We start from the raw sequence: 16,509 nt of genomic DNA, 5'->3' as shown, positions 1-16,509 counted from the left end.
CTTTTTTACAAGGGTTTATAGGGATAGGCCAAGGGGGATGGCTTTAAACTGACAGGGGAGATTAAGACTAGATCTTAGGAAGTTGTTCTTCACTGTGAGGGTGGTGAGGCTGTGGTACAGGTCACCCAGAGAAGCTGTGGCTGCCCCATCCCTGGCAGTGTTCAAGGCCAGGTTGGATGGGGCTTTGAGCAACCTGATCTAGTGGAAGGCATCCTCCCCATGGCGGGAGTGGAACTGGATGATCTTTAAGGTCCCTTCCAACCCAAACGGTTCTAGGATTCTATGATCAGAATGCCATAGCAGCTTCCACATGCAGTTATTAATTTCATAGGATACTTTATAAGTAGTTTTATTCTAGATTATGAGAAAACAATTTGAACATGATAGCATACATACCTATATCACTATTCCTGAGAGTGTTAAAGAATGTTCCATGGTCTGGTTCACTCATTTGTATTTATTATTTTTTTTATACCTGTTGAGAAACAAACATGTTTTGAGAATACTAACAGTGTGGATGCAATCTAAAAACATGTGCAAAAAATATGTACTGCTTTCTGAGGAGAGAGGGTATGTCTCACTAAAAATGTAATTAGAAATTGCACAAGTTTGTGTTTCTTAAGAGATTTCATATGCCTCATATCATTTAGCAGCCTAGCAAAAGAAAACAAAATATGATTTCCTTACTGAATCTCTAATGCTGTCACGTAGATCACCTATGATCTATGATCACCTGTGATCTGTGATCACCTATCTATCTTTGCTTTGTGCTTTTTGAGATAAAACAATCCTATTGACCCAAATGTAAGGAAAATTTTTTAATTATGTTCTTTAGAAATTAAGCCTGAAAAGATCACTCTTTTCTTATGTTTAGAGGCTGTGGTTAATGTATAGATCCCTATACATCTCCTTTAAGAGTCTCTGTATTAACACTTGTCAATCCAAGTCAGCTATTTCAGCAACAGTGGCTTAGTTCCTGATAAGCAACTACAACAGGCAGCATGTGTCAAATATTCACATCATCTTGGGATAAACTTCACATTTCAGATGCGATAAGATATACAACATAGTAAAAACCTTGGATGTCTTAAAACCCTTACTGTCACCTTAATTAAGCATACATGGGCACAATCACAGGTCTTGCGTTCAAAAAAAAGCAAGAGATCAAAGCAAGCTTTCAGTTGGACTGAATCAGTAACTGAATAATGCCAAAAAGGGAAGGTCATGTTAAACCAGCCTCCCCACAAACCCTCTTCCCTCAAACCCGGTTCTGCTGCACCAACTGTTCCCCACACAAAATTCCATCCACTTTGTCACACCTTTGATACTTGTCTGGTCCCACAGCAAGAAGCAACACAGTGAATAGTAGAACAGCGAAATCTGTTCATTTGTGAATTGAACAGTCATTTCTCTGCTGTTTTAGTGAGTTGAACTAATTCACACACACCAGTTCCAAGGATAGCACAATGCAACACGAAAGAGCAGCAGAAGCAATAGAATGGAAACTACTCTGACAGAAAGCTATTAATTTCAAGCAAAAATGTGACACTGCAACCAAAATACTTAATATTTTACCTCCCTATAAACTATGTTTCTTCATGACAACATTCTGCATTGGAGAATCATCAAAAACAGATGAAGTGTAAAATTCTAACTTATATGGACAGCAGTTTAATGAATGAGCTCCCACTGTTACTGTAAACAAATGGTAAGTGCAGTTGAAATTACAGCCACAGTAGTATACATACATACACACACACACTGCAGTTCCTGTGGCTCAAAGTCATTTTGATAATAATTCTGTATGTGTTAACTATGCAAGATACAAGGCAAAGAAAATTCATGAACACCAGGCTTTGTACAGTGACTATTCCATGACCAAACCAAGTAGGAAACAGTGAACACTCATTGATAAAGTGTGACGTTTCTCAGTGCTTCTTCATGCATATTCTTCAGTGTTTTTTAATAATTCTATGAAACTGTCCCTTGCACTAAACCAAAAATCAAAATCCAAATGTCATCTGTTTTCACCCAAGAATGACCATTCATTTAACAATAAAGGGACCTTTTCAAACTTGGTCTGAAACTACTTGACAGTATCAGCTGGTCAGAAATTACATTGAACACCATCATCTGATGACAAAGACTGAAATTAAAGATACACAAGAGTGAGAAAACATGACAATATACAATGGAATTCATCCCCCTTTTGAAAGATTAACGTGTATTTTGCAATCTAGTAGTCACCTGTAAATAAATTCACACTTCTATCCCAAAGTCTACACATTTGTCAAAAGTCAAGGGAAAAGAAAGGAAGAAAAAGGTTAGCACATTCATACTGTTGATATAATTTTTCGTTTAAAGCAGTTATTTTAAACTTGTAACTATATAACACTGCCAAATTATTCCAGACAAATGAGGTAGTTCTCCATATCAAAAGCAACTTTGGCCTATTTGTCATGGTAATGTTTTATCTATACATCAGCTTACCTACATAAAACTTTCTAACTGCACATATACTTCAATTGGAACAGATTTTTTCCAAAAATCAAATTAACTATATATGTAAAGCCTTAAGGTATGGATTTATGTAACACAATAAGTATGGGATTTACCTCACTTATTCAAAATGCACAACAACAGTTTAAGTGTTGCTTCTTCCCCCCCTAAAGACAACATATATTTTTCTGCTGCTTCTTAGAAAGCCAACTGTGCTCAGGCTTGTTTTTCTCTATTTCTTGGAGGAATCGCTGGAAATAGAATTGGAACAAGAAATGCTCAATAACCAACACACAAATGTTTAAGCTGCAAGCGGATCAATTTTAAAAGACATTTAGAGAATTATAATTTTTATTTATTTTTTTTTTTAGTCATGCTGTTTACAAGTCTGTAAATTAGGTTCAGTTTAGTATGCCTACTGTTATAATTCCCTTAGATTTCCGGTCTCCAAAAATCTTCTTCCTGGGAGAAGGGGGAAGTAGACACATCATGAAATTCTGCAATTAAAAAGGGGACCAGAGAGGGAACCTTAAACAAAACCAAACCAAAAGCCAAGCAAACAACAAAACCAAACAAACCTGAAACTCTGCAAACTGACATAATTTTCCATGGAATTCTATAATATTCAGCAGTTTCTGGAAACTCCAGCGGAATTACATGACATAATCTTCCACTGAATTTGCAGTCATTAAGGTTGAGCAGGAAAACTTCAAACACTAATAATAAAAGCCCCAAAAGTAGAAAAATAACTATAAGAAAACTCAAAATATTTGTTCAGTACTACTTCTCAATTATTGCTTCTTAAGGCTTTCAAGGTGAAGCACAATGAAACGAAACCAGGCTTTTATAACTTTTTTTTCCCTTTGCTGAATTTTACTCTTCCCTTGAAGGGTAAATAAACCATGTATCTGAATTTAGAGAAAAGAGAATGCACCACAACATACTGAAATTCTTCATTTTAATGGGGTTTCTGATTGACCAGTCTGAAACAGACTTTCATACATTTTGCTCTTAGAAAGAATGTAACTCATCACAATTCCTAGCCTCATTCAAGGAGACATGAATATTCAGCTGTAGCTTGATAATTCTGTAAACCTACTGATACTCTAACATAAGAGTGAAGAGTAACTGTACCAAAGTCTCTTCTTTTACCACCAGACATAACAAATATTTACACAGGGACAAGAAAATGAGGGGAAGAACCAACAGAAAGATTCTGAGCAAGTATGACAGTTTGTCAGTGGAGACATTCGAGCTGCAAATCAGCAGCATGATTTTTAAACAACAGCAAGTCCTCTTGAGGATTTTTGTGTACTGTGGTTAATATTTACACAGCAATGTTGATTTTCCTTAGCAGAGTTATCTGCAAGGCTACCACATCCTGAGATTCCGCAAAGAGAAACACATATATGTGCATTACACTTGAGAAGGGTTGTCTGCACATGCTTTGTGGAACCATTTGGACGTTTTAGATTTGTAGCAGCCCAGTACAGCAGCAGCTTCGACCAAGTTGCCAGAATTCCTCAAATTAAAAGCAGGAAAATATATCTACAAAGGAAAAAACATGGGGTAGTCCTAACTACAGAGTGAGGCATCAAAGTTCCTTGCAAAGGATATAATGAGATCTCTCAAAATGAGAGACTTGCAACAATGAATAAACACTGAATAAACAATTTCCACCAACAGACGTCTGACTTTGCTCTTTCACAATGTTAGTCCTTGGATGGAGGCATTTAAGCCTCCATCATCAGTTTTACAGTCTGTATCCATTCATCCTACTATGACAGCAGAGACACTTCCTATCAATACAGGCAAACTGCAGTCAGGCCGTACTTAATAGAGCACAGGGTGTGCATCATCAGCATGAGGAAACCCCACGGGTCTCAGCCTCCCCAGGCCGAGTGACAGAACTGTGACTCAGCAGTTTCAAAGAACATAGTATCTACTACTACATTTCATTCTGACAAACATAACCCGTGGAAAGTCATGCTTAGCAGATTTTTTTTCTACTTCTTCTTGCATTTCCACTCTAATTCATGGAAAGTAATGCAAATATTTCAGGGGGTATTTTAGGTTTTAACAAGAGCCACTGGATTTTGCATCTCAATAAATATGGCAGTGCTTTTAAGCACCTTCATCCTTTTTCTCTTGAAGAGACAACTGGAATTTTTATATTTTATAACCTCAAAAGAGTAATTTCCACTATGTCAATGCTCTTATTAAACTCTGAGTTCTGTTAGTATTTCTCCTAGTTGTGATATATACGTATATTCACCTTAGCTTCATCTCCTTTGAAAAGAAAGCAGAAGAGTGCATCTGCAGGAACAGAACTGATGCAAAAAACAACTTACTGGCCATTTCTGCAATTTTAGGGCTACTGTGACTAAATAAGTGCTTATTCACTTTCAGCCTACCAATTTCTCTCTTCTGCAGTGATGTCATGCATTTGTATTTGACCTCAGCCTTTTAATGGACATAATTTTCTGTTACCACAAATTCAACATTATGACTTCACTAAAACACTGAAATGAATGTAAAGATGTTTTTTGAAAGGGCAAGATCTTATAAACCTGTATTTTATCTTCAGTAACTAGAACCTACCTAGTATCTAAAACCCTCTTCAATGATAGAAAAGTTCATTCAAGTCTGAATTCAGATACCCTGTTTCAAGGTTTTGTTCAAACTTCAGTACAGCCCCTAAATTGGAAATTTCGATTGATCTTCGACAGAAAAACACGAAAGAGGGAACAAATACTAAACAGAAGCCTTTAATACATAGAAAGCTGTTCCTCATGAATGCTAAATCAGCTATGTCTACAATCAGCCACGACTAAAGCTTTTAGTAACAGTAAAGAGCACCAAGTTTAACAATCCTCTCTTTCTCCTCCTGTTTATAACTTAGTATTTTACCTCAACTCAGAACCCTTCAGGTAATAACAAATATGACCTCTTAAAAGATTATGCTTCCAATTCAACTAAACACCTCAGTGCATTCTTAATGTAAAAACTTTCTTGTGCCTGAGGTGTATGATTCAAGTATACTCTTAAATATAGGAGCACCAAATATGAAGGCAAGATCCTACTCCCTTTCATTTAAATAGAAGTTAAACTCTGTAAGTGTTAGTCAGCATTTCTGAAGCAAGCAAAGCCTGCAGTCTGCCAATCATACACCATCACATGTGGCTACTGCTTGATGATTCATGCCCAGTTAAGGCCCCAATTCCACAAGTATGAGTACTTCCCAAGTAGTTTAACCATTAACTTTAGAATACCCTAGATTTCACTTCTTCAATTCAACAAGTCATTCGCCTACATCAGTCTTTGCAGATTCAGGTCATAAGCGTCATTTTTTCCTCTCAGCTAAATTGCTGCTAATCAACAGCAGGGCAAAATTACTGGGCAGGGAGGCACAGTGTTTAATGATCTGGTCATGCTATTTAGAACAAAACTATTTGTGCTCCTTTTAAATCAGTCAAATTATTAAATGTAAAATCTATAATACGAAGCCATATCAGCTCTACACAAAATACAATTTAACAGCATAATCAATGACAGTTTATTAGCTACTCATAGTTTGTGCAAATGAAGGTTGATTAATTAAACAGCAGCATATGTTGCAACCTGTCAGTGGTTCACGTAAATTACTAGTGGTCATACACAATTAAAACCCAGAAATGAACCACTAGCTTCATTGAAAACTTTGAACACAACATCAATGGGAATTTTGATTACAAATTAGGCCAGGTGTTTCCTAAAACATCAAAACTTGGAAAAACAAACAATCAAACTTAAGTCTCTTATTTTCAGTGCTCTCTTTCAAATATCGGGAGATTTCTTAAATATTTTGTGAAAGGTTTTTTCCTAGATTTTAAAGTTTAAAGGAAATGTTAATTGCTTAGCTACTGCATGTTTCCATTCAAAGAGAAGGGATATTAACATGAAGTTGGAACCCTCCAATCCTAATTACTGCTAGTGAAAAAAGGCAGAGAGTCACTCCCATTGCACTGCATAGAGTAAAAACAACAAATAACCAGCTTTATCCTTTAATCAGATCCATTCTCTTCTTCTAATTGAACTAACTGCCTGAAAATGGCACCCATCCAGAACGTTTTAATCCTGCAGCAGTCAATCCTTTCCCCAGCAAGAAAATACACAGTATAATACTTTTACCACTGAGTGTCAAAACAGTTCCTAGAGAAGTCCTATGGCTTGATTACCATTTAATTTGCATTCCCTAAAGAAAGAATTATGGATCTGTTTGAAATAAAGTCAAGTATCAGAAATTGCATGTTCCCAAAAGAGACATAGTCTTTTTTGTCTATGATAATCTCATTACTTCCTCATTAAGTAAAACTTAATCCAAAGTAGGAAGATCAATTTGAGTAGCACTTAAAACAATCAGCTTCATGGAATACTCTGTCACACTGCAAGGGGCTGGGAATAGCTCAGCAGCTTTCTGAGTATCTGTACTATACAAGAGAACTACTATTCCCCCTTTGTTCTTTGAATATTTTAAGTAACAAATCCAAGATCAAACAAACTTAAAAAACCCACCACTTTATATAGGGAAAAAAAACCAACAACCAACCAACCAAATAAAAGAAAGGAAGTAAATTTGACAAGCTGACACAAAAAGGGTAGGAAATGAAGTCACCTAGGTCCACTGCGCAGCCTTGAACCGAGTCACAGCTTGCTTTGAACAAGCATGCAAAATCCCTTTTCACTGACCAGATGTACTCACTTTGAAGTTAGCAAGCTGCAGACAGTATACCTGGTAAGTCCAAAGTTTAACCAAAAGAGAAGATTAAATGAGAAAATACTCCGAGGCTTTCAGTAAATTATCACGCAATGGTTTGGTCTGGAAGGGACCTTAAACACCACGTAGTCCCACCCACCCTGCCATGGGCAGGGACACCTTCCACTAGATGAAGCTGCTCAAAGCCCAGTCCAGCCTGGCTTTGAAGCTTCCAGGGATGGGGCAGCCACAGCTTCTCCGAGCAATTCCTGGCATGTAGCTGGGCAGGATAAAAAACTGCTATGCTGAGCTAAAAGCAAACATCCAGAAGCACCATTTACAGACTTTTAGGTTTGAACACAGGAAATCTTCAGCTTTATTATCTACTTTTTAATCAGTGTTCCACATAACTTCCTATTTATTACCTCCATGTATAATAAGAAGTTACAAATTAAACAGTATGCAACATAGTAATTTAAAGATTTATTGGAATATGTGAGTTATCCATTATAGCACCCTACAGTTTTCTCCATTACTTAAGAAATAACAATGTATAGTTAAACTGACCTTTGACTATCTGACTTCTAAGGCGTATCTGCTTATTTGCTAGCCTGTGTGTAAAGCAGGATTTGTAATGGTGCAGTAAGCAAATTAGCACTCTGCTGCTCTGCATCCATCAGATAAAATGCTTAAATCTACAGTAGTCATTTAGCATAACAGAAGTAAAGATGCTGTAATAGAAAACTGCCATAGAATCAACGTTTCCTGCATGACAAGAAAGTATCTGGGCTTTGCTTTGACTCTATTTTCTTTCTTTTTGTTTTGGGGTTTTGTTGTGGTTTTTTTTTTTTTTTTTGGTTGGTTGGTTGGTTGGGTTTTTTTGGTGAGTTTTTTTCTGAGGTTTTTTTTTTCTTTTTTTCTTTTTCTATTAATGAGAAACAAAACCAAAGCAGTACCTTGAGACTCCATAAAGACATGGATATTAGTGGAACAAATTATTGCAATTTCATTAGCTCCTAAGGCCCACCAGTTTTGGAATCAAGCATTTCAGCCATCCATACAAAATCGATATAGAATCTTGTCTTTTTTAAACCAACAAAAGATCTGATTCACATGAACAAGGAGATAAAGCTAGCAGTGCAGACATGTAGTGAGAGAAGTGATTTTCTTGTTTAGCATTTCTTTGTTTAACAGCACCAAAGAAATGATGCTCCTGGTCCTAAATTTGACCTGCCTTTCAACAGCTAAAATGAATCAAATTCTTCTTGTTTGCATATAACTTGAACATTTAACTTCATGGTAAAATATATTTCAGGACAAAGTCATATTATCCATGTAGAGCATTCTCTGAAAAAAAAAAAACAAAAGCAAAAACCAAACAAACCCAGAACCCCCCCCCCCAAAAAAACCACCGAACAACCCCCCAAAAAGCCCAAACCAAACCAAAAGAAAGATCCCAAAACAAACCAAAACCCAAACCTGTATGGAAAGGTTCCTGACCCACTGCTGTATGCCTCTTCCCCACAGCTCTGCTGACAGACCAATTCGTGTAAGCATTTCTTGGCAAAAGTAACACACAAATTCATGTTTGGCGACTTCAGAGAGAAGTCAGCTGTCTTCTAGTTTATATGGTGTAGGGTTATAGGGTTTTTTAATCAGTGTGTCAAGAAATATTACTCTGAGTAAACACAATTTCTCCTCAAACAACATATGTTTTCCTATTATGTCCTATGAGAAGCTACAGCTTTCTCAAGTCGCAATGATTTGCACATTTATGGTTGTACTTAAAAGCAATTCTGCATCAGTCCTCTCAGAGTTTAACAGATGGCTTCACAAACCGAGTTTAAGGTGAAGACACACAAACAAGGCTAACAGCCATTAGTGGGGGAGAGGAACTGGAGGAAACAGGACCGCGTGAGTTAGTGCTGACATCAAAGACTATCACTGTACCTTAAGCTAGCCTAGCTGATTTTTGTCTGACAGTAGCATAGCTGAAGTCAGAGAAGAACATTTGTCTGCAGCCTATGAGATAGCAAGCAAGAGAGAGAGATAACTCATATGATTTAGAAGCCACTGCAGGTTATTTTGTCAGGAGTATCAGTATCATTTTGTACAGCTTTTGCCAGTTCTGCTAGGCCAAATTTGCAGAGTTACGTGCAGGGAAGCATTTGGCACACTTTCACTTTAAATTAGTGCATAATGTTGTCCAATACCACACTAGAAAAAATGAAGTGTGCTTGGCTGAAGGCTCTCACTTACAACGTTGGAAACATAAAGCCCATAAATAAGAACCAAGCTTCTTTTTGCGCATACATTTTCTTTGTTGCCTCCTTATTCATAAGGATCTCTAGATTTCAGTTTGAAATTCTGATAAGAAAGATTACAATTTGGTAAACTTCTCAACATTTTTCCAGGCCTCAAATATGGCCTAATAAGACTGATAATATTTTGTTCAGCTTGAGAACTGTAGCAGTCAGTAGGAACTGCAAAGGATTTTAGTAGACCTTCACCTGTCCTTGAGCAGATGAAAGTACCTGCATTCTCCAGAGCTATTTTTCTGTTTGTTTTGGTGTGGTGTTCGGGAGGGGGGTTGTTTTGTGCTTTGGGGTGTTGTGGCGTTTGCTTTTTTTTAAAATATCCTTTTTTACAAAAATTACTTGCAAGCATAGGACTGGAAAACCCAAAGAACAGAATGGCTGCTAATTGCCTTTATTGGACACCCCACTCAGCTTTTCCTCACATCCTTTCACCAAATTGTCCATTTGGCTGCTGCCAAGCTGCCCAGTTTTGTCAGATGTAGTAATATCCAAAAGCAACCCAGACTTCCAGGTGCATGTGTGGTCAAGCCTGGTTTCACAATCAGCTGGCTTCAGTAGCAAAGCTTATTTACTGACTTCCCTTCAGTGGGCACTGTGTCCTACCCTCCCACTGCAGTATGCTACCCTCAGCAAAATTCCAACAAAACAACTCAACTACAACAAAACAACAATTACAACAAAACAACCAAAAAATTACAACAAAACAACTATAAGCTGAATCAGTTATTGGAACAGGATTCTTTTGCTTTGCCAAGAAAAGGTTACTTTTCTTAAATCTGAATCAGATTGGCAACGAAACTTACATTGTGGTCCAGCAAGGTGTTGCTCCTCAAACCTCCATTTTACTGAAACAGGTACCAAGAGCAAAACATTTCACGTTGCTGTGCAGGCAGTAGAGGCAGAAACAGTGAGCTAGATCAGGAAACTGATCCAACTAAAAAATAAGAGTGTATATTGTGGGAGGTTTCTGGGGAAACTGGATCAATTTCTTAATGTAGCTTACTGCACAGTTGCATGATTATGTTTGCTGGCATAAAGAAAGCTGTAGAGATACCATTACAGAGTAGCACTGTCCTTTTCCATTGCAGCTGGGCTCAAGCCACATTAGAGTAGCTGTGTAATCAGAAGCTTGGTGATCATGCTGAGCACTTTGCAGGATCTAGGCTCAAATATTCATACCTGATGCTTCAAAGCCATGAAAGAAAAAGAAAAATGAAAATGCAAACAACTCTACAGGACCCAAATAGTTTTCGTCAGTATTTTGTTTTCCCACAGGGAAAGAGAAATCTTATACTCATGATAGTGCAGTTAATTTTGAATGCCCCCACCTGAAACTTAAAATTTCTGTAAAAACCCTCACTGAAAAAACAAAATGTCAGTCCACTACTACTTCAGGAATATATTTTCTATTAGGTGCCACGCCTTCCCAGTTCAAAAGCAGGAGAACATTCACTACTTTTTAAACCAAATTAAACTTGTTTCCGAATTACCCAAAATCAATTGTATCATGATTGACTGAATTGCTGTGACATCAACACAATGGCTTGCAGTAACTTTTGAAATCAAATTGTCGGTTTTAATTGGGGGGGGGGGGGGGTGTGTGTGATCAAACAAAAAAAAAAAAAACCCAACCAAACCCACATCTAAATAATTTCTCTGGCGAACACTGAACAGCTGCTTATTTGTTAGCCTGCCATTAGAATTACTCTTTTCTCCATTTATTTTTTTCCAAAGCTTTGTAATTTCAGTGCCTGTAAGAGATTACAGACAAAACAGGTAGCACTAAATAGTTTCCAGAAAAAAGAGAGAAACAAAGGCATCACTGGTTTTGTGACTGTGATTTGTGTTTTTGTGATTGTGATCTTCGTAATCCCGTATTTCCAAGGAAATATTTCCATTTTGTGCCAACACTTCCCACTTTCTAGCCACAGTGCCTGTGTACTTACATTAAATGAGAAAACCTAGGTAATCTTGCAATAATAGAGAATTAATCACTAAAATTAAATATAGACATGCCAGTGTTCTGCAAGGACTGTGAACATCTGTGGAATATTAAAAAAAAAAAAAAAATCAAAACCATAAAAAAACCCACATAACCCCCCCCCAAATGAACAAAAAAATACCCTCCAATTTGGATTAATTTCAGAATACATTAAATGAAGCAGAAAAAAATGTATTAATGACTTGAAATACTGAAGAAGCACAACAGCAACAAAACAACCAGGAAATACCTGTTAACTAAATTGTGCTCATTTTCTAGCTTTTTATGCGAGCAATCATCTTAAGAGATCAGATTTAAGGCTCATAAGAAACCAGGAAGGTTCAGAAGGAAAACATATCATTAGGTTTTTGTAAGATTTTCAAGCATAATGGAATCAGTGCTTTCCAAATGATGCTGAGAATGAAAAATAAATATCATCTTACTTTTAAGTCATATCCTGAAGAAGGTGAATAAACAGTACTAGTTTGTTGCTGATCCTAAAATTGATACAAGAATTTAAAAGTGTATTTGACAAAGACTACTATCAGCTAATGGAATAAGAAATCAAAAGAATGACTACATCATGCAGCTCTTTGTAGTGGAAAATTAAAATGGGGTCCCTTTTTGTAATATATTTTGTCCCTACTGGGCTCAGTACAGTGATAAATTGGTGGGACTTGGTTGCCTGTGACATGCTGCAGTCAAATTAGATAATGTATTGGCTACTCTGGATGCCAAAACAAAGAAGAAAGCTATGACTGTCTGACTAACACCAGAAAGAATGAAATAGGTGTTCATCACTGACGGTCATTCAATACACTTGCAGATGTGACAGGACTTCAAAATATTATTTTTAATTCTTTATGCTTTTGCTGTGCCAAAGCAAACTGGTTCGAGATCACTTTCTCCTTCTTGCCATTATTTCTTACCCTTTCCTGTCATGCCTCAGTGGCAAACTCTAAAATACAGAGAGACCTTGCATGGCTCTGCAGGGACCGGGCACTTGGAACAGGCTGTTCTTAAGAACGTTGAGGGCGATAGCCATCCACCTGGAACCAACAGAAGGAAGGCCTGGAGGTGGCATTATGCCACCTTTCATGTCTTGCCAGTAGACTGCTTTCCAGAGTCACAACAATAACAGTCAGAAATGGTTCAATATATCAGGGGAGGTAAATAAGCTTTGTAATTTCTAAAAGCTGCTGTGAAAGCTAAGCCAATGTAAGAATATCCTGATTACAGGTTAACACCAGTTGAAGGTGATTTGAAATTGAATTAATGAATCCAGTCCAACTTGAGTTGAAGCAAACCTGCAATTAATGAAAGTCCTTGCTCTTGCAGGTTCTATGCTTTCTCCTCCCTTTACTCTAGATCTACGTATTCTGATTTCACATTTTATTTTTCCTTTTCTCTTGCTGTTCACTCGCATTTGACCCTCCCCCTGCTTATTTTATTTCACCCTTGTTACTCTTTGGTTTACTTTGCTTCTGCTATTATTCCTCCGGACTCTTGTTTCCCATTTCCTAGAAGGAGGCCACTGTTCTGATTTGGTAGTATTTTATATCTACTTGACACAGTATGAATCATGAGATTTTCAGGGCAGTGAGGAATCAAGACTCCTGTTTACATCTGCCAAGTGTTTACCATTTGACATATACTGCAGGAGTTCCTCCTGTATTAATCCATACAAATAGTAACAGATATTACAGAGATTAAAACTTATACCAATAGCCTACATTGTTTTCAACATAGCAAATTACATTCCAGATGGGGATTTGAGAGGAGGGACTACATGAATTCTGAGTTTATAGGTGATTCTGCATGTTCAGGTACTTCCTTATTTTTTATTTCCAGTTCCTTTCTGAACAGAGGATAAGGACATGGTTCTGCTTGTAGTGTCAGCACTGATTAAACCACATGAGAGTTTTCACGTGTCCTTATGCCAAGATAAAAATACGGTGCATCCCATAGCACAATAAACTGAAGAATAATCTGGATGGGAAAAAAAAAATACACCAGCAGGACCACTTTCATGGTTATTTGTTTACAAGATTCCTACAGAATCTTTGTCAGTGTCACAGGTGAAGTGGGTGAATAAGACAACCTCTTAAGACAGAAAGAGCTGCTCACTGAATTACACCCCAAACACAAGCTTGCTTACAGGAGAATATCTGAAGCCTTCTTATGTGTTGGACAAGTATCAGGAAAAGATAAAAGGCAAAAGCATAATAGAGTAAAAGGAGAATACATGAACTTCTGGGAAGATTCAAGTGGCAAATTTGGTCTTGGCTTCTGTTAGCTGTTTACAGTATCATACTACTCAGTGAAGAGACCAGTGATCTACTGCAACTGTAACAGTGGTAGACTGGGGGAGGAGTGGCATCGGCCAGAAAACCCTGAGCAATACAGCGATGTTTTGTGTGCAGGGACAGTCACGCAGCATGAAAACAAGACCAAACCTTTAACACACATGCTCTCTCACACCAAACCTCTTTTAAAAGTGTTTTACAGTACCTTCATATATACGTGGGTTTTTTTCCTCACCTGTAATTCTCTACACCATAGACAGAGTTAGACCAGACCAGAAGCTTCAAACTGGTGAAATTTTAAGATACTATAGAAAGTATTTTTCTTGTCTTTCACAAACGCCCTGACTTCACCTGTCAGGGTATGAAAAGCCTGCGGCAGCCAGCACTGGCTCCACACAGCTTGCCAAAAAACACCGGAGAGCCCCAGCTGAAGTCAACTCCCGCCATCACTCCTGAGGCAGCAACACCGCCCTCGACGTCTTCTCAACGGGTGACACCCCCAACAGCAGCCTAGCCTCAGCAGAGGAGCTCGGCTGCCGGTAAAGGAGACAGAACCCGCGGACATCCCCCCCGGCCCAAGCACCACCGTCGCGGCCATTTTGCAACCGGTTGCTCCAGCCACCTGCGCCCCACCCGCTCCCGCGCCGCGCACGGACACTCACCGCAAGGACAGCAGGGTCCCTAGAGACGCCGAATGAGCCTCCCGCCTGGGTAGGCAACCTCACCCGGCGAGCACTCCCGCCTGCGGTCACTCGCTACGCCCCGACCCGCCCGGGCCGAGACCCTCGTCCACCACGCTAAAGGGCCGGCGGCACTTTCCCCTCCGCCGCCTCACAGCATCGGTAACCATGGCAACCTCAAGTTGCACCACCATTGGCGAGTTTAACACGAGGCAGGAACCAATAGGACGCCGCCCGGTGCGGCGCCCAGCCAATGGTCCCGGGCAGAGGGTAGGGCGCTACGCCTACGTCGCTAGTGGGGCGGAGCGTGGCCAGGCGGAGCGGGTGGCGGGGCTCGGCGGCGCCGGCGCCACCACCGCCACCATGGAGACCCCGGGCTAGGGCCTGCCGCGGCCCGCCGGCGCGCTGAGCGGGGCCGGCCGCGCCGCCCCGCCGCCGCCTCCCTCTGCGCGGTGAGTGGGTGAGGGTCGCGGGAGGCCGCGGGCCGGCCGGAGCGCCGCCCGGAGCGCCGCGCGGGTGAGGCGGGAGGGGCGGCGGCGGCGGCGGAGCCCGCGGGGGCCCGGGGCAGCGGGGCCGAGGAGCCGCTGCCTCGCGCGGACCCGCACCTGGCCCGCCTGAGCTGCGCGCTTCCCGCCCGGGCAGAACGCGGCGTGCTCGCCGCACCCGCGCTGCTGCACCCCTGTGTTGCACCCCGGTGCTGCACCCGGCCGCGGAGCCCGGACCCTGCCACGGGCTCCGCACCGGGCTGGCGGAGCGCGGGAGCAGGCGGGGCAGGTGTGCGCGGGCCGGGCGTTAGCGGAGCCTGGGCCCGTGGCCGCGGGGTGAGCCGGCGGCGGGTGCTCCTCCCGCGGCCGCGCCGAAAGGTGCCGTCTGCGCGGGGCGGTGCGCGGCGCTGCGGGCGGGAGCCGAGCTGCAGCGGGCAGGGCCGCCCCGCCGGAGCGCACCGCGCCTCTCCGGCGGTGGCTCCCGGGCGGGCGTCGGCACGGCGCAAACTTTGGGGAATATCGGTGTTGGTAGGGCGGGCCCGGGCTCGCTCGAGGCAGGGTCAGCGTGTTGTGCGATGGCTCCGTACTGCTGGCGGCGGGATGCCCGTCCCTTCCCGGTGCGCGTCAAGCAGCACGCTGTCCCGCAAACGCCGATTTCCATCGCGGGCTGCCTGCGTCCCCTGATTCCGGTCAGGCTGCCGTCGCTGCGTTCCCCGAACGGGTTTTAAAGGCGTGATTTTTTTTTTAACCTTTGTGTGACCGCTGGACTTGGAGCTGTGTGTGCCGCCCGCCAGACGCCGGCAGGGTGGCGGGGGTTGCCTTGCCCAGGTGGTGAGCACGGCTGCTGATGCTGAGAACTAATTGCGTTTTCTTCCTCCTTTGGTCAAAATCCGAAAAGAAACTAAGCCGCAGAGAAGTCGCACATGCAGGGAGTAGAGAAATCGGGCACATGTTGTGCGTGTTGGGCGCGGGGCTGTTTGCCGGCCGGTGGGCTTTGCCTCTGGAGGCGGAGCGGGCCTGCCCGTGCCTCGGGCGCTCTTCAGCGGTCAAACGGACCGTGGAACATCTCTGAAGGCACAAATCACTGAGTGAGATCCAGAGCGTGAGGCTAGGGTAGCTGGGAAGTGAAGTCCCGAGGGATTAAAATTAATACTGATGCTGAACCTTGGCTGTTTCACTGTATCTGTGTGATTGTCATTTGTGTGGAAGTTAGAAACACCAAATGCCACAGAAAAACCTAGTTTCAGAGCTGAGCCCTCTCTGGGCCTTCTTCCCACCCAGCTAATGCCTCGGAGTACATCACTAGCCCGATAAAGAGCAGCTCTGTGCTCCCAGATGGCTTGTGTTTGTCCCCTTAGACCTTTGTACCTTTTTTTTTTCTTTTAATAATCTGCTCCGTGTTAATTTTACATTAGTCATTGCTTTAAGATTTGACTGCTTAAAGGAAAAGGTGTGGCTGGACTTGCAGTAGTAATAATGTTTCATTAACTAGCTTCTTGGCCTTT

General features: G+C 41.4%; 2 protein-coding genes across 10 annotated transcripts in view; one reads left to right on the top strand and one right to left on the bottom strand.

The window, feature by feature from the left end:
- Positions 1-14,684, bottom strand: part of CCDC148 (coiled-coil domain containing 148) — a 78,150-nt gene extending 63,466 nt beyond the window's left edge. For all 6 annotated transcript variants that reach the window (XM_065671186.1, XM_065671183.1, XM_065671187.1 and 3 more), the window contains exons 1-2: positions 14,502-14,684; positions 397-475 (exon numbers count right to left, since the gene is read on the bottom strand). In XM_065671186.1, coding sequence (XP_065527258.1) covers positions 397-451 — 55 coding nt within the window. In that variant the 5' untranslated portion in view covers positions 452-475; positions 14,502-14,684. The remainder of the gene's footprint in view (positions 1-396; positions 476-14,501) is intronic.
- A 180-nt stretch (positions 14,685-14,864) lies between these two features.
- PKP4 (plakophilin 4) overlaps positions 14,865-16,509 on the top strand; it is a 92,446-nt gene continuing 90,801 nt past the window's right edge. For 3 of the 4 annotated variants that reach the window (XM_065671175.1, XM_065671176.1, XM_065671174.1), the window contains exon 1: positions 14,866-14,971. The gene's annotated coding sequence lies outside the window, so the exon portion shown is untranslated. Of the gene's footprint in view, positions 14,972-16,509 lie in introns of all 4 variants that reach the window. The other variant, XR_010610806.1, reaches the window with a different exon arrangement.

The sequence above is a fragment of the Lathamus discolor genome, chromosome 3 (genome assembly GCF_037157495.1).
Source record: "Lathamus discolor isolate bLatDis1 chromosome 3, bLatDis1.hap1, whole genome shotgun sequence".
Lineage (NCBI taxonomy): Eukaryota > Metazoa > Chordata > Aves > Psittaciformes > Psittacidae > Lathamus > Lathamus discolor.
Note: the sequence above shows the minus strand (reverse complement) of the source record. Positions and strands in the feature narration are given on the sequence as shown.